Raw genomic sequence first — 18,473 nt, 5'->3', positions numbered from 1 at the left:
GTCCCCTCTGGTCGTAACAGATTATAGAGAGGGAACAGAGAACTCTATGTAGATTAACTGTTTCACCAATGACAATAGAGAGGGAACAGAGAACTCTATGTAGATTAACTGTTTCACCAATGACAATAGAGAGGGAACAGAGAACTCTATGTAGATTAAATGTTTCACCAATGACAATTTGCCGAATGTCAGCAACTCTCTCCCATTTTACTGCCGGCCACTGGACTTCCTGTCATCACCATATTTGGTAGTGAGTGGAAATGCAAACCGGATGCTTCACATTTCTACATGGGGTGAACCATCTGGCTCGTTGTTCTGTGTTTCCAGGGTGACAGAGAGACTTTGAGAACTACTACAGGAAACAGAGGAAAAAACAGTCTGGTGCTGCAGCCCCAGTCTAACATGGTCAGTGAGGGTTCCCCTCTCTATCTGTTCCCCATCTCTATCTGTTCCCCTCTCTATCTGTTCCCCTCTCTATCTGTTCCCCTCTCTATCTGTTCCCCAGTCTAACATGGTGAGGAGGGTTCCCCTCTCTATCTGTTCCCCTCTCTATCTGTTCCCCAGTCTAACATGGTGAGGTCAGTCCCATTTCTCTCTATCTGTTCCCCAGTCTAACATGGTGAGGAGGGTTCCCTCTCTATCTGTTCCCCTCTATCTGTTCCCCTCTCTATCTGTTCCCCTCTCTATCTGTTCCCCAGTCTAACATGGTGAGGAGGGTTCCCCTCTCTATCTGTTCCCCTCTCTATCTGTTCCCCCCTACATCTGTTCCCCAGTCTAACATGGTGAGGAGGGTTCCCCTCTCTATCTGTTCCCCAGTCTAACATGGTGAGGAGGGTTCCCCTCTCTATCTGTTCCCCAGTCTAACATGGTGAGGAGGGTTCCCCTCTCTATCTGTTCCCCTGTCTATCTGTTCCCATGTCTATCTGTTCCCCTCTCTATCTGTTCCCCTCTCTATCTGTTCCCCAGTCTAACATGGTGAGGAGGGTTCCCCTCTCTATCTGTTCCCCAGTCTAACATGGTGAGGAGGGTTCCCCTCTCTATCTGTTCCCCTCTCTATCTGTTCCCCAGTCTAACATGGTGAGGAGGGTTCCCCTCTATCTGTTCCCCTCTCTATCTGTTCCCCTCTCTATCTGTTCCCCTCTCTATCTGTTCCCCTCTCTATCTGTTCCCCAGTCTAACATGGTGAGGAGGGTTCCCCTCTCTATCTGTTCCCCTCTCTATCTGTTCCCCAGTCTAACATGGTGAGGAGGGTTCCCCTCTCTATCTGTTCCCCAGTCTAACATGGTGAGGAGGGTTCCCCTCTGTTCCCCTATCTGTTCCCTATCTGTTCCCCTCTATCTGTTCCCTCTCTATCTGTTCCCCAGTCTAACATGGTGAGGAGGGTTCCCCTCTCTATCTGTTCCCCTCTCTATCTGTTCCCCTCTCTATCTGTTCCCCAGTCTAACATGGTGAGGAGGGTTCCCCTCTCTATCTGTTCCCCAGTCTAACATGGTGAGGAGGGTTCCCTCTCTATCTGTTCCCCAGTCTAACATGGTGAGGAGGGTTCCCCTCTATCTGTTCCCTGTCTATCTGTTCCCTGTCTATCTGTTCCCCTCTATCTGTTCCCCTCTCTATCTGTTCCCCAGTCTAACATGGTGAGGAGGTTCCCCTCTCTATCTGTTCCCCAGTCTAACATGTTCCCCTGAGGAGGGTCCCCTCTCCTGTTCCCCTCTCTATCTGTTCCCCAGTCTAACATGGTGAGGAGGTTCCCCTCTATCTGTTCCCCTCTCTATCTGTTCCCCTCTCTATCTGTTCCCCTCTGTTCTATCTGTTCCCCAGTCTCTATATGGTGAGGAGGGTTCCCCTCTCTATCTGTTCCCCCTGTTCCCCAGTCTCTATCTGTTCCCCTCTATCTGTTCCCCAGTAACATGGTGAGGAGGGTTCCCCTCTCTATCTGTTCCCCTCTCTATCTGTTCCCCTCTCTATCTGTTCCCCAGTCTAACATGGTGAGGAGGGTTCCCCTCTCTATCTGTTCCCCTCTCTATCTGTTCCCCTCTCTATCTGTTCCCCAGTCTAACATGGTGAGGAGGGTTCCCCTCTCTATCTGTTCCCCAGTCTAACATGGTGAGGAGGGTTCCCCTCTCTATCTGTTCCCCAGTCTAACATGGTGAGGAGGGTTCCCCTCTCTATCTGTTCCCCTGTCTATCTGTTCCCCTGTCTATCTGTTCCCCTCTCTATCTGTTCCCCTCTCTATCTGTTCCCCAGTCTAACATGGTGAGGAGGGTTCCCCTCTCTATCTGTTCCCCAGTCTAACATGGTGAGGAGGGTTCCCCTCTCTATCTGTTCCCCTCTCTATCTGTTCCCCTTTCTATCTGTTCCCCAGTCTAACATGGTGAGGAGGGTTCCCCTCTATCTGTTCCCCTATCTGTTCCCTCTCTATCTGTTCCCCAGTCTAACATGGTGAGGAGGGTTCCCCTCTCTATCTGTTCCCCTCTCTATATGTCCCCTCTCTCTGTTCCCCTCTCTATCTGTTCCCCAGTCTAACATGGTGAGGAGGGTTCCCCTCTATCTGTTCCCCTCTCTATCTGTTCCCCTCTCTATCTGTTCCCCAGTCTAACATGGTGAGGGTTCCCTCTCTCTTCCCCATCTGTTTCCCTCTCTATCTGTTCCCCAGTCTAACATGGTGAGGAGGTTCCCCTGTTCCCCTGTCTATCTGTTCCCCTGTCTATCTGTTCCCTCTCTATCTGTTCCCCATCTGTTCCCTCTAACATGGTGAGGAGGGTTCCCCTCTGTTCCCCAGTCTAACATGGTGAGGAGGGTCTCTATCTGTTCCCCTCTCTATCTGTTCCCCAGTCTAACATGGTTTCCTCTCTATCTGTTCCCCTCTCTATCTGTTCCCCTCTCTATCTGTTCCCCTCTCTATCTGTTCCCTCTCTATCTGTTCCCCAGTCTAACATGGTGAGGAGGGTTCCCCTCTCTATCTGTTCCCCTCTCTATCTGTTCCCCAGTCTAACATGGTGAGGAGGGTTCCCCTCTCTATCTGTTCCCCAGTCTAACATGGTGAGGAGGGTTCCCCTCTCTATCTGTTCCCCTCTCTATCTGTTCCCCTCATCTGTTCCCCTCTCTATCTGTTCCCCAGTCTAACATGGTGAGGAGGGTTCCCCTCTCTATCTGTTCCCCTCTCTATCTGTTCCCCTCTATCTGTTCCCCATCTCACATGGTGAGGAGGGTCCCCTCTCTATCTGTTCCCCAGTCTATCATGGTGAGGAGGGTTCCCCTCTCTATCTGTTCCCCAGTCTAACATGGTGAGGAGGGTTCCCTCTCTATCTGTTCCCCTGTCTATCTGTTCCCCTGTCTATCTGTTCCCCTCTCTATCTGTTCCCCTCTCTATCTGTTCCCCTCTAACATGGTGAGGAGGGTTCCCCTATCTGTTCCCCAGTCTGTTCCCCTCTCTATCTGTTCCCCAGTCTAACATGGTGAGGAGGGTTCCCCTCTCTATCTGTTCCCCTCTCTATCTGTTCCCCTTTCTATCTGTTCCCCTCTAACATGGTGAGGAGGGTTCCCCTCTATCTGTTCCCCTCTCTATCTGTTCCCCTCTCTATCTGTTCCCCAGTCTAACATGGTGAGGAGGGTTCCCCTCTCTATCTGTTCCCCTCTCTATCTGTTCCCTCTCTATCTGTTCCCCTCTCTATCTGTTCCCCTCTCTATCTGTTCCCCAGTCTAACATGGTGAGGAGGGTTCCCCTCTCTATCTGTTCCCTCTCTATCTGTTCCCCTCTCTATCTGTTCCCCAGTCTAACATGGTGAGGAGGTTCCCCTCTATCTGTTCCCCTCTCTATCTGTTCCCCAGTCTGTGAGGAGGGTCCCCTCTCTATCTGTTCCCCAGTCTAACATGGTGAGGAGGGTTCCCTCTCTATCTGTTCCCCTCTCTATCTGTTCCCCAGTCTAACATGGTGAGGTTCCCCTCTCTATATGTTCCCCTCTCTATCTGTTCCCCTCTCTATCTGTTCCCCAGTCTAACATGGTGAGGAGGGTTCCCCTCTCTATCTGTTCCCCTCTCTATCTGTTCCCCTCTCTATCTGTTCCCCTCTCTATATGTTCCCCTCTCTATCTGTTCCCCTCTCTATCTGTTCCCCTCTCTATCTGTTCCCCTCTCTATATGTTCCCCTCTCTATCTGTTCCCCTCTCTATCTGTCCCCTTCTCTATCTGTTCCCCAGTCTAACATGGTGAGGAGGGACACAACCAACCCTTCATTCTTTCTCTTCTACATCCCTCTGTTCCCCTCTCTATCTGTTCCCCTCTCTATCTGTTCCCCTCTCTATCTGTTCCCCTCTCTATCTGTTCCCCTCTCTATCTGTTCCCCTCTCTATCTGTTCCCCTCTCTATCTGTTCCCCTTTCTATCTGTTCCCCAGTCTAACATGGTGAGGAGGGTTCCCCTCTCTATCTGTTCCCCTCTCTATCTGTTCCCCTCTATCTGTTCCCCTCTCTATCTGTTCCCCAGTCTAACATGGTGAGGAGGGTTCCCCTCTCTATCTGTTCCCCTCTCTATCTGTTCCCCTCTCTATCTGTTCCCCTCTCTATCTGTTCCCCTCTCTATCTGTTCCCCTCCTCTATCTGTTCCCCTCTCTATCTGTTCCCCTCTCTATCTGTTCCCCAGTCTAACATGGTGAGGAGGGTTCCCCTCTCTATATGTTCCCCTCTCTATCTGTTCCCCAGTCTAACATGGTGAGGAGGGTTCCCTCTCTATCTGTTCCCCTCTCTATCTGTTCCCCTCTATGTTCCCTATCTGTTCCCAGTCTATCTGTTCCCTCTCTCTATCTGTTCCCCTCTATCTGTTCCCTCTCTATCTGTCCCCTTCTCTATCTGTTCCCCAGTCTAACATGGTGAGGAGGGACACCCAGCCCTTCATTCTTTCTCTTCTACATCCCTCTGTTCCCCTCTCTATCTGTTCCCCTCTCTATCTGTTCCCCTCTCTATCTGTTCCCCTTTCTATCTGTTCCCCTTTCTATCTGTTCCCCTTTCTATCTGTTCCCCAGTCTAACATGGTGAGGATGGTCCCCTCTCTATCTGTTCCCCTCTCTATCTGTTCCCCTCTCTATCTGTTCCCCTTTCTATCTGTTCCCCAGTCTAACATGGTGAGGAGGGTTCCCCTCTCTATCTGTTCCCCTCTCTATCTGTTCCCCTCTCTATCTGTTCCCCTCTCTATCTGTTCCCCTCTATCTGTTCCCTCTCTATCTGTTCCCCTGTCTAACATGGTGAGGAGGGTTCCCCTCTCTATCTGTTCCCCATCTGTTCTCTAACATGGTGAGGAGGGTTCCCCTCTCTATCTGTTCCCCTCTCTATCTGTTCCCTCTAACTGTTCCCTCTCTAGGGTTCCCCTCTCTATCTGTTCCCTCTCTGTTCCCTCTATCTGTTTCTGTTCCCTCTCTATCTGTTCTATCTGTTCCCCTCTCTATCTGTTCCCCTCTCTATCTGTTCCCCTCTCTATCTGTTCCCCAGTCTAACATGGTGAGGAGGGTTCCCCTCTCTATCTGTTCCCCAGTCTAACATGGTGAGGAGGGTTCCCCTCTCTATCTGTTCCCCTCTCTATCTGTTCCCCTCTCTATCTGTTCCCCAGTCTAACATGGTGAGGAGGGTTCCCCTCTCTATCTGTTCCCCAGTCTAACATGGTGAGGAGGGTTCCCCTCTCTATCTGTTCCCCTCTCTATCTGTTCCCCTTTCTATCTGTTCCCCAGTCTAACATGGTGAGGAGGGTTCCCCTCTCTATCTGTTCCCCTCTCTATCTGTTCCCCATCTGTTCCCCCAGTCTAACATGGTGAGGAGGGTTCCCCTTCTGTTCCCCTCTCTATATGTTCCCCTCTCTATCTGTTCCCCTCTCTATCTGTTCCCTCTCTATCTGTTCCCTCTCTATCTGTTCCCCAGTCTAACATGGTGAGGAGGGTTCCCCTCTCTATCTGTTCCCCTCTCTATCTGTTCCCCTCTCTATCTGTTCCCCTCTCTATCTGTTCCCCAGTCTAACATGGTGAGGAGGGTTCCCCTCTCTATCTGTTCCCCTCTCTATCTGTTCCCCTCTCTATCTGTTCCCCAGTCTAACATGGTGAGGAGGGTTCCCCTCTCTATCTGTTCCACTCTCTATATGTTCCCCTCTCTATCTGTTCCCCTCTCTATCTGTTCCCCTCTCTATCTGTTCCCCTCTCTATCTGTTCCCCAGTCTAACATGGTGAGGAGGGTTCCCCTCTCTATCTGTTCCCCTCTCTATCTGTTCCCCAGTCTAACATGGTGAGGAGGGTCTGTTCCCTCTCTATCTGTTCCCCTCTATCTGTTCCCCAGTCTAACATGGTGAGGAGGGTTCCCCTCTCTATCTGTTCCCCTCTATCTGTTCCCTCTCTATATGTTCCCCTCTATCTGTTCCCCTCTCTATCTGTCCCCTTCTCTATCTGTTCCCCAGTCTAACATGGTGAGGAGGGACACAACCAGCCCTTCATTCTTTCTCTTCTACATCCCTCTGTTCCCCTCTCTATCTGTTCCCCTCTCTATCTGTTCCCCTCTCTATCTGTTCCCCTTTCTATCTGTTCCCCTCTCTATCTGTTCCCCTTTCTATCTGTTCCCCTTTCTATCTGTTCCCCAGTCTAACATGGTGAGGAGGGTTCCCCTCTCTATCTGTTCCCCTCTCTATCTGTTCCCCTCTCTATCTGTTCCCCTCTCTATCTGTTCCCCTCTCTATCTGTTCCCCAGTCTAACATGGTGAGGAGGGTTCCCCTCTCTATCTGTTCCCTCTCTATCTGTTCCCCTCTCTATCTGTTCCCCTGTCTATCTGTTCCCCTCTATCTGTTCCCCTCTCTATCTGTTCCCCTCTCTATCTGTTCCCCAGTCTAACATGGTGAGGAGGGTTCCCCTCTCTATCTGTTCCCCTCTCTATCTGTTCCCCTCTCTATCTGTTCCCCTCTCTATCTGTTCCCCTCTCTATCTGTCCCCTTCTCTATCTGTTCCCCAGTCTAACATGGTGAGGAGGGACACAACCAGCCCTTCATTCTTTCTCTTCTACATCCCTCTGTTCCCCTCTCTATCTGTTCCCCTCTCTATCTGTTCCCCTCTCTATCTGTTCCCCTTTCTATCTGTTCCCCTTTCTATCTGTTCCCCAGTCTAACATGGTGAGGAGGGTTCCCCTCTCTATCTGTTCCCCTCTCTATCTGTTCCCCTCTCTATCTGTTCCCCTTTCTATCTGTTCCCCAGTCTAACATGGTGAGGAGGGTTCCCCTCTATCTGTTCCCCTCTCTATCTGTTCCCCTCTCTATCTGTTCCCCTCTCTATCTGTTCCCCAGTCTAACATGGTGAGGAGGGTTCCCCTCTCTATCTGTTCCCTCTCTATCTGTTCCCCAGTCTAACATGGTGAGGAGGGTTCCCCTCTCTATCTGTTCCCCTCTCTATCTGTTCCCTCTCTATCTGTTCCCCTCTATCTTTTCCCTTCTCTATCTGTTCCCCTCTATCTGTTCCCTCTCTATCTGTTCCCTCTCTCCCCTCTCTATCTGTTCCCCTCTCTATCTGTTCCCCTCTCTATCTGTTCCCCTCTCTATCTGTTCCCCTCTCTATCTGTTCCCCTCTCTATCTGTTCCCCTCTATCTGTTCCCCTCTCTATCTGTTCCCCTCTATCTGTTCCCCTCTATCTGTTCCCCTCTCTATCTGTTCCCCTCTCTATCTGTTCCCCAGTCTAACATGGTGAGGAGGGTTCCCTCTCTATCTGTTCCCCTCTATATGTTCCCTCTCTATCTGTTCCCCTGTTCCCCTCTCTATCTGTTCCCCAGTTCCCATGGTGATCTGTTCCCCTCTCTATCTGTTCCCCTCTCTATCTGTTCCCCTCTCTATATGTTCCCTATCTGTTCCCCTCTCTATCTGTTCCCCTTTCTATCTGTTCCCCAGTCTAACATGGTGAGGAGGTTCCCCTCCTCTATCTGTTCCCCTCTATCTGTTCCCCTCTCTATCTGTTCCCCAGTCTAACATGGTGAGGAGGGTTCCCCTCTCTATATGTTCCCCTCTCTATCTGTTCCCTCTCTATCTGTTCCCCTCTCTATCTGTTCCCCAGTCTAACATGGTGAGGAGGGTTCCCCTCTCTATCTGTTCCCCTCTCTATCTGTTCCCCTCTATGTTCCCCTCTATCTGTTCCCCTCTCTATCTGTTCCCCTCTCTATCTGTTCCCTCTCTCTATCTGTTCCCCTATCTGTCCCCTTCTCTATCTGTTCCCCAGTCTAACATGGTGAGGAGGGACACAACCAGCCCTTCATTCTTTCTCTTCTACATCCCTCTGTTCCCCTCTCTATCTGTTCCCATCTGTTCCCCTTTCTATCTGTTCCCTCTCTATCTGTTCCCCTTTCTATCTGTTCCCCTTTCTATCTGTTCCCCTGTTCCCCTTTCTATCTGTTCCCCTTTCTATCTGTTCCCCAGTCTAACATGGTGAGGAGGGTTCCCCTCTCTATCTGTTCCCCTCTCTATCTGTTCCCCTCTCTATCTGTTCCCCTTTCTATCTGTTCCCCAGTCTAACATGGTGAGGAGGGTTCCCTCTCTATCTGTTCCCCTCTCTATCTGTTCCCCTCTCTATCTGTTCCCCTCTCTATCTGTTCCCCTCTCTATCTGTTCCCCTCTATCTGTTCCCCTCTCTATCTGTTCCCCAGTCTAACATGGTGAGGAGGGTTCCCCTCTCTATCTGTTCCCCATCTGTTCCCCTCTCTATCTGTTCCCCAGTCTAACATGGTGAGGAGGGTTCCCCTCTCTATCTGTTCCCTCTCTATCTGTTCCCTCTCTATCGTTCCCTCTCTATCTGTTCCCCTCTCTCTCTTCCCCTCTATCTGTTCCCCTCTCTATCTGTTCCCCTCTCTATCTGTTCCCCTCTCTATCTGTTCCCCTCTCTATCTGTTCCCCTCTCTATCTGTTCCCCTCTCTATCTGTTCCCCTCTCTATCTGTTCCCTCTCTATCTGTTCCCCTCTATCTGTTCCCCTCTCTATCTGTTCCCCTCTATCTGTTCCCCTCTCTATCTGTTCCCCTCTCTATCTGTTCCCCTCTCTATTTGTTCCCCTCTCTATCTGTTCCCCTCTCTATCTGTTCCCCAGTCTAACATGGTGAGGAGGGTTCCCCTCTCTATCTGTTCCCCAGTCTAACATGGTGAGGAGGGTTCCCCTCTCTATCTGTTCCCCTCTCTATCTGTTCCCCTTTCTATCTGTTCCCCAGTCTAACATGGTGAGGAGGGTTCCCCTCTCTATCTGTTCCCTCTCTATCTGTTCCCTCTCTATCTGTTCCCCATCTGTTCCCCAGTCTAACATGGTGAGGAGGGTTCCCCTCTCTATCTGTTCCCCTCTCTATATGTTCCCCTCTCTATCTGTTCCCCTCTCTATCTGTTCCCCTCTCTATCTGTTCCCCTCTCTATCTGTTCCCCAGTCTAACATGGTGAGGAGGGTTCCCCTCTCTATCTGTTCCCCTCTCTATCTGTTCCCCTCTCTATCTGTTCCCCTCTCTATCTGTTCCCCAGTCTAACATGGTGAGGAGGGTTCCCCTCTCTATCTGTTCCCCTCTCTATCTGTTCCCCTCTCTATCTGTTCCCCAGTCTAACATGGTGAGGAGGGTTCCCCTCTCTATCTGTTCCACTCTCTATCTGTTCCCCTCTCTATCTGTTCCCCTCTCTATCTGTTCCCCTCTCTATCTGTTCCCCTCTCTATCTGTTCCCCTCTCTATCTGTTCCCCAGTCTAACATGGTGAGGAGGGTTCCCCTCTCTATCTGTTCCCCTCTCTATCTGTTCCCCAGTCTAACATGGTGAGGAGGGTTCCCCTCTCTATATGTTCCCCTCTCTATCTGTTCCCCTCTCTATCTGTTCCCCAGTCTAACATGGTGAGGAGGGTTCCCCTCTCTATCTGTTCCCCTCTCTATCTGTTCCCCTCTCTATCTGTTCCCCTCTCTATCTGTTCCCCTCTCTATCTGTCCCCTTCTCTATCTGTTCCCCAGTCTAACATGGTGAGGAGGGTTCCCCTCTCTATCTGTTCCCCTCTCTATCTGTTCCCCTTTCTATCTGTTCCCCTTTCTATCTGTTCCCCAGTCTAACATGGTGAGGAGGGTTCCCCTCTCTATCTGTTCCCCTCTCTATCTGTTCCCCTCTCTATCTGTTCCCCTCTCTATCTGTTCCCCAGTCTAACATGGTGAGGAGGGTTCCCCTCTCTATCTGTTCCCCTCTCTATCTGTTCCCCTCTCTATCTGTTCCCCTCTCTATCTGTTCCCCTCTCTATCTGTTCCCCTCTCTATCTGTTCCCCTCTCTATCTGTTCCCCAGTCTAACATGGTGAGGAGGGTTCCCTCTCTATATGTTCCCCTCTCTATCTGTTCCCCTCTCTATCTGTTCCCCTCCTCTATCTGTTCCCCTCTCTATCTGTTCCCCTCTCTATCTGTTCCCCAGTCTAACATGGTGAGGAGGGTTCCCCTCTCTATATGTTCCCCTCTCTATCTGTTCCCCTCTCTATCTGTTCCCCTCTCTATCTGTTCCCCAGTCTAACATGGTGAGGAGGGTTCCCCTCTCTGTCTGTTCCCCTCTCTGTCTGTTCCCCTCTCTATGTTCCCCTCTCTATCTGTTCCCCTCTCTATCTGTTCCCCTCTCTATCTGTTCCCCTCTCTATCTGTCCCCTTCTCTATCTGTTCCCCAGTCTAACATGGTGAGGAGGGACACAACCAGCCCTTCATTCTTTCTCTTCTACATCCCTCTGTTCCCCTCTCTATCTGTTCCCCTCTCTATCTGTTCCCCTCTCTATCTGTTCCCCTTTCTATCTGTTCCCCTCTCTATCTGTTCCCCTTTCTATCTGTTCCCCTCTCTATCTGTTCCCCTTTCTATCTGTTCCCCTTTCTATCTGTTCCCCAGTCTAACATGGTGAGGAGGGTTCCCCTCTCTATCTGTTCCCCTCTCTATCTGTTCCCCTCTATCTGTTCCCCTCTCTATCTGTTCCCCAGTCTAACATGGTGAGGAGGGTTCCCCTCTCTATCTGTTCCCCTCTCTATCTGTTCCCCTCTCTATCTGTTCCCCTCTATCTGTTCCCCTCTCTATCTGTTCCCCTCTATCTGTTCCCCTCTCTATCTGTTCCCCAGTCTAACATGGTGAGGAGGGTTCCCCTCTCTATCTGTTCCCCTCTCTATCTGTTCCCCTCTCTATCTGTTCCCCTCTCTATCTGTTCCCCAGTCTAACATGGTGAGGAGGGTTCCCCTCTCTATCTGTTCCCCTCTCTATCTGTTCCCCTCTCTATCTGTTCCCCTCTCTATCTGTTCCCCTCTCTATCTGTTCCCCTCTCTATCTGTTCCCCTCTCTATCTGTTCCCCTCTTTCTCTGTGACCCTCTCACTCTGTGACCCTCTCCCTGTTCCCCTCTCTATCTGTTCCCCTCTCTATCTGTTCCCCTCTCTATCTGTTCCCCTCTCTATCTTTTCCCCTCTCTATATGTTCCCCTCTCTATCTGTTCCCCTCTCTATCTGTTCCCCTCTCTATCTGTTCCCCTCTCTATCTGTTCCCCTCTCTATCTGTTCCCCTCTCTATCTGTTCCCCTCTCTATCTGTTCCCCTCTCTATCTGTTCCCCTCTCTATCTGTTCCCCTCTCTATCTGTTCCCCTCTCTATCTGTTCCCCTCTCTATCTGTTCCCCTCTATCTGTTCCCCTCTCTATCTGTTCCCCTCTCTATCTGTTCCCCAGTCTAACATGGTGAGGAGGGTTCCCCTCTCTATCTGTTCCCCTCTATCTGTTCCCCTCTCTATCTGTCCCCTTCTCTATCTGTTCCCCAGTCTAACATGGTGAGGAGGGACACAACCCGCCCTTCATTCTTTCTCTTCTACATCCCTCTGTTCCCCTCTCTATCTGTTCCCCTCCTCTATCTGTTCCCCTCTCTATCTGTTCCCCTCTCTATCTGTTCCCCAGTCTAACATGGTGAGGAGGGTTCCCCTCTCTATCTGTTCCCCTGTCTATCTGTTCCCCTCTATCTGTTCCCCTCTCTATCTGTTCCCCTCTCTATCTGTTCCCCTCTCTATCTGTTCCCCTCTCTATCTGTTCCCCTCTCTGTCTGTTTCCCTCTCTATCTGTTCCCCTCTCTATCTGTTCCCCTCTCTGTCTGTTTCCCTCTCTATCTGTTCCCCTCCTCTATCTGTTCCCCTCCTCTATCTGTTCCCCTCCTCTATCTGTTCCCCTCCTCTATCTGTTCCCCTCCTCTATCTGTTCCCCTCCTGTCTGTTCCCCTCCTCTATCTGTTCCCCTCCTCCTCTGTTCCCCTCCTCTGTCTCTAATGTTCCCCTCCTCTTGTTCCCTGATCAGTAGTTCCCCTCCTCTGTCTATAATGTTGTTCCCTGATCAGTAGTTCCCCTCCTCTGTCTATAATGTTGTTTCCTGGTCAGTAGTTCCCCTCCTCTGTCTATAATGTTGTTTCCTGGTCAGTAGTTCCCCTCCTCTGTCTATAATGTTGTTTCCTGGTCAGTAGTTCCCCTCCTCTGTCTATAATGTTGTTTCCTGGTCAGTAGTTCCCCTCCTCTGTCTATAATGTTGTTTCCTGGTCAGTAGTTCCCCTCCTCTGTCTATAATGTTGTTTCCTGGTCCAGCAGGAGACCGTGGAGGGTTACCGGCGCTACTTCAATCAGATCGTAGGCTTCTTCCTGGTGGAGGACCACGTTCTGCACTCCACACAGGGACTGTTAACCAGAGCCTTTACTGAGGAACTGTGGAACATGGCCCTGTCTAAGATCACTGCCGTGCTCCGCACACACTCTGTGAGTACACACACACACTCTGTGAGTACACACACACACACTCTGTGAGTACACACACACACACACTAAATACACAACCACACTCTGTGAGTACACACACACACACACTCTGTGAGTACACACACACACACACACACACACACACACACACACACACACACACACACACACACACACACACACACACACACACACACACACACACACACACACACACACACACACACACACACACACACACACACACACACACTAAATACACAACCACACTCTGTGAGTACACACACACACACACACAACCACACTCTGTGAGTACACACACACACCCCTGGACGTGTGGTCCTTCTGTAGCTCAGTTGGTAGAGCATGGCGCTTGTAACGCCAGGGTAGTGGGTTCGATCCCCGGGATCACCCTTACGTAGAATGTATGCACACATGACTGTAAGTCGCTTTGGATAAAAGCGTCTGCTAAATGGCATATATTATTATTATTATTATATTATACGTGAGGGGGAGTGAGTGTCCTGGCTCGACAAGGTCTGTGGGGTCATGGAGTGCTCAGCCCTGTGTCTTTTTACCATTGAAAGTGTCCTAGCAGGGGGCTAAAGCCTGTTATCAGTGGGAGAGGACCAGGGTAGCAGTCACACTAACCCTAGCAGGGGGCTAAAGTCTCTTAGTGGGAGAGGACCAGGGTAGCATCACCCCTGGGATATCACCACCTTCATCCCTGGGATATCACCACCATCATCCCTGGGATATCACCACCATCATCCCTGGGATATCACCACCCTCATCCCTGGGATATCACCACCATCATCCCTGGGATATCACCACCATCATCCCTGGGATATCACCACCATCATCCCTGGGATATCACCACCCTCATCCCTGGGATATCACCACCCTCATCCCTGGGATATCACCACCCTCATCCCTGGGATATCACCACCCTCATCCCTGGGATATCACCACCCTCATCCTTGGGATATCACCACCCTCATCCTTGGGATATCACCACCATCATCCCTGGGATATCACCACCCTCATCCCTGGGATATCACCACCCTCATCCCTGGGATATCACCACCATCATCCCTGGGATATCACCACCCTCATCCCTGGGATATCACCACCCTCATCCCTGGGATATCACCACCATCATCCCTGGGATATCACCACCATCATCCCTGGGATATCACCACCTTCATTCCTGGGATATCACCACCTTCATCCCTGGGATATCACCACCCTCATCCCTGGGATATCACCACCATCATCCCTGGGATATCACCACCATCATCCCTGGGATATCACCACCATCATCCCTGGGATAACACCACCCTCATCCCTGGGATATCACCACCCTCATCCCTGGGATATCACCACCCTCATCCCTGGGATATCACCACCATCATCCCTGGCTGATGTCCAACCGCCCCTGATGCCTCTTTCTCCACACCTCTGAGCTCACAGCCCTGTTACCATAGTCACACTAGTTCAACTGCCGTTCTTGTTCCAGTCTGTCCCCATGAGGCCAGTCTGTCCCCATGAGGCCAGTCTGTCCCCATCAATCTGTCCCCATGAGGCCAGTCTGTCTCCATGAGGCCAGTCTGTCCCCATCAATCTGTCCCCATGAGGCCAATCTGTCCCCATGAGGCCAGTCTGTCCCCATCAATCTGTCCCCATGAGGCCAATCTGTCCCCATGAGGCCAGTCTGTCCCCATCAATCTGTCCCCATGAGGCCAATCTGTCCCCATGAGGCCAATCTGTCCCCATGAGGCCAGTCTGTCCCCATCAATCTGTCCCCATGAGGCCAATCTGTCTCCATGAGGCCAATCTGTCTCCATGAGGCCAGTCTGTCCCCATGAGGGCAGTCTGTCCCCATGAGGCCAGTCTGTCTCCATGAGGCCAGTCTGTCTCCATGAGGCCAGTCTGTCTCCATGAGGCCAGTCTGTCTCCATGAGGCCAGTCTGTCTCCATGGGGCCAGTCTGTCTCCATGGGGCCAGTCTGTCCCCATCGGGCTGCAATGCCCTGAGGTCTTCATTAGACCAGTGGAGCCCTGCTCAATGCTGCTCACTGGGAGGGCCTGCCAGGAACAAGGGCCTAGATACCACTTATCATTCCTAACACCAAGGCTTCTAGATACCACTTATCATTCCTAACACCAAGGCTTCTAGATAAACCCTTACCATTCCTAACACCAAGGCTTCTAGATAAGCCCTTACCATTCCTAACACCAAGATTTCTAGATAAACCCTTACCATTCCTAACACCAAGGTTTCTAGATAAATCAAATCAAATCAAATTTATTTATATAGCCCTTCGTACATCAGCTGATATCTCAAAGTGCTGTACAGAAACCCAGCCTAAAACCCCAAACAGCAAACAATGCAGGTGTAAAAGCACGGTGGCTAGGAAAAACTCCCTAGAAAGGCCAAAACCTAGGAAGAAACCTAGAGAGGAACCAGGCTATGTGGGGTGGCCAGTCCTCTTCTGGCTGTGCCGGGTAGAGATTATAACAGAACATGGCCAAGATGTTCAAATGTTCATAAATGACCAGCATGGTTGAATAATAGTAAGGCAGAACAGTTGAAACTGGAGCAGCAGCATGGCCAGGTGGACTGGGGACAGCAAGGAGTCATCATGTCAGGTAGTCCTGGGACATGGTCCTAGGGCCCAGGCCAGTTGAAACTGGAGCAGCAGCATGGCCAGGTGGACTGGGGACAGCAAGGAGTCATCATGTCAGGTAGTCCTGGGGCATGGTCCTAGGGCTCAGGTCCTCCGAGAGAGAGAAAGAAAGAGAGAAGGAGAGAATTAGAGAACGCACACTTAGATTCACACAGGACACCGAATAGGACAGGAGAAGTACTCCAGATATAACAAACTGACCCTAGCCCCCCGACACAAACTACTGCAGCATAAATACTGGAGGCTGAGACAGGAGGGGTCAGGAGACACTAAACCCTTACCATTCCTAACACCAAGGTTTCTAGATAAACCCTTACCATTCCTGACACCAAGGCTTCTAGATAAACCCTTACCATTCTTAACACCAAGGTTTCTAGATAAACCCTACCATCCCTGACACTTAAGGTTTCTAGATAAACCCCTTACCTCACCCAGAAGGCTGGGAGTAACACTTTCCTTTTCCCTTTGATTGTGACGGACTTCCACCCCCTGTCTTCTTTTCCAGTCGTACTGCAGCGATCCTGACCTGGTGCTGCAGCTGAAGAACCTCATTGTCATATTTGCAGACACATTACAGGTGAGTCTTGTCCAGCTCTTCAGACTGGGTGATAAGATAGTATGAATTAAACCTAGAGCTCTTATAAGGTATGAGTGAAGCAGCTGTTGTTGTCTGTTAATGTTCTGTATTATGTCATGTTCTGTGTTCCGTTCCGTGTTCTGTGTTCTGTTCTGTTTCCATGTCCTGTGTTCTGTGTTCCATGTCCTGTGTTCTGTGTTCTGCGTGGACCCCAGGAAGAGTAGCTGCTGCTTTCACAACAGCTAATGGGGGATCCTGATCCAATACCCAAGCAGTTTGGTCATTAACCAGTGGAGCAGATTGTGATGCCTCTGGTTTGTAACCTCCCTCTCTCTCTCCAGGGTTATGGCTACCCAGTGAACAGACTGTTTGACCTGCTGTTTGAGATCAGAGACCAGTACAATGAAACGCTGCTGAAGAAATGGGCTCTGGTTTCAGGAGGAGTCTTTGAACTGGACAACTACAGCCCTATCCCCGTGGGCACTGAAGAAGAGTACAAGTCTGTCGTTAGTAGATTCCCCTTCACGGCAGCAGAAATTGAAAAAGGTTTGTCATTCATTCAGCACCCTTTATTGTAAAACGGACTAACTTCACGACATCAAGATGCGATGGGAATGTCAACTGTCTATATATATAGAGGTCTAGGGGTTAAATAACCTGGGTTTGTAAAGTCAACTGTCTATATGCTCCTTATGAGGTCCTAGGGGTTAAATAACCTGGGTTGTAAAAGTCAACTGTCTATATGCTCCTTATAGGGTCTAGGGTTAAATAACCTGGGTTGTAAAGTCAACAGTCTATATATCCTTATAGAGGTCCTAGGGGTTAAATAACCTGGGTTGTAAGTCAACAGTCTATGCTCCTTATGAGGTCCTGGGGGTTAAATAACCTGGGTTATAAAGTCAACAGTCTATATGCTCTTTATAGAGGTCCTAGGGGCTTCAGTTAAATAACCTGGGTTGTAAAGTCAACAGTCTATATGCTCCTTATAGAGGTCCTAGGGGTTAAATAACCTGGGTTGTATTTGTTGTCGCCCCAACAGCAAGACTTTCCAAAGAAGCTACCGATGTCTCAGTCTGTGCCTCAGATCTACGTTCAGGTCAAAGAGTTCATCTATGCCAGTCTGAAGTTCTCCGAGTCACTGCATCGCAGGTGAGTCAGTCGGATCACCGGCTGCTTCTCAAATCACTACCTATTTCCTGTGTCGTGCACTACTTTTGACCAGAGTCCATTGGGCTTCGGTGTAAAAGTAGTGCACTATGTAGGGAAGTGGTTGCCGATAGGGACACCGTATAAAGCGGTTGTATTTAATACTGTGGGTCAGTCTTAAAGTCTTGTTGTGTGCTATTTGCTTAGTGGGTTTGCAAATGTCAGTGCGGTACAGTTTGTTATTTACACTAGCATGCTAAGGGTTTGTCTGGCTGGTCAACACCTTTCTCATCCGACTGTTATCTGGGTCAGATGATGTAATATCTGTAACAGGTGTTGAGTGTTGACCTTCAGCTGTCAGCCTGGCTGGTCCCTCACTTTAGGGTCCCTAGTACAGGGGTTAATAACTGGGAGTCTTCCCTCACTAGGGTCCCTAGTACAGGGTTAATAACTGGGAGTCTGTTCCCTCACTAGGGTCCCTAGTACAGGGGTTAATAACTGGGAGTCTTCCCTCACTAGGGTCCCTAGTACAGGGGTTAATAACTGGGAGTCTGTTCCCTCACTAGGGTCCCTAGTACAGGGGTTAATAACTGGGAGTCTGTTCCCTCACTAGGGTCCCTAGTACAGGGGGTTAATAACTGGGAGTCAGAGCCTGGCTGTTCCCTCACTAGGGTCCCTAGTACAGGGTTTAATAACTGGGAGTCAGAGCCTGGCTGTTCCCTCACTAGGGTCGCTAGTACAGGGTTTAATAACTGGGAGTCTGTTCCCTCACTAGGGTCCCTAGTACAGGGGGTTAATAACTGGGAGTCAGAGCCTGGCTGTTCCCTCACTAGGGTCCCTAGTACAGGGGTTAATAACTGGGAGTCAGAGCCTGGCTGTTCCCTCACTAGGGTCGCTAGTACAGGGTTTAATAACTGGGAGTCTGTTCCCTCACTAGGGTCCCTAGTACAGGGTTAATAACTGGGAGTCAGAGCCTGGCTGTTCCCTCACTAGGGTCCCTAGTACAGGGTTAATAACTGGGAGTCTGTTCCCTCTCTAGGGTCCCTAGTACAGGGTTAATAACTGGGAGTCTGGTCCCTCACTAGGGTCCCTAGTACAGGGTTAATAACTGGGAGTCTGTTCCCTGACTAGGGTCCCTAGTACAGGGTTTAATAACTGGGAGTCAGAGCCTGGCTGTTCCCTCTCTAGGGTCCCTAGTACAGGAGTTAATAACTGGGAGTCTGTTCCCTCTCTAGGGTCCCTAGTACAGGAGTTAATAACTGGGAGTGTGTTCCCTCTAGGGTCCCTAGTACAGCGGTTAATAACTGAGAGTC

The 18,473-nt window shown here is 50.3% G+C and overlaps 1 protein-coding gene across 1 annotated transcript; it reads left to right on the top strand.

The window, feature by feature from the left end:
• Positions 1-382: 382 nt before the first annotated feature.
• LOC124029544 (exocyst complex component 6-like) lies at positions 383-17,163 on the top strand (the record flags this gene model as incomplete). The annotated part of the gene is made up of 5 exons (XM_046341220.1): positions 383-405; positions 12,584-12,748; positions 15,943-16,014; positions 16,356-16,520; positions 17,054-17,163. Coding segments are annotated over exons 1-5 (515 nt in total), but the record flags the coding sequence as incomplete, so codon positions are not given.
• Positions 17,164-18,473: the final 1,310 nt, after the last annotated feature.

Source organism: Oncorhynchus gorbuscha, unplaced genomic scaffold (assembly GCF_021184085.1).
Source record: "Oncorhynchus gorbuscha isolate QuinsamMale2020 ecotype Even-year unplaced genomic scaffold, OgorEven_v1.0 Un_scaffold_6761, whole genome shotgun sequence".
NCBI classification, from domain to species: Eukaryota; Metazoa; Chordata; class Actinopteri; order Salmoniformes; family Salmonidae; genus Oncorhynchus; species Oncorhynchus gorbuscha.
Note: the sequence above shows the minus strand (reverse complement) of the source record. Positions and strands in the feature narration are given on the sequence as shown.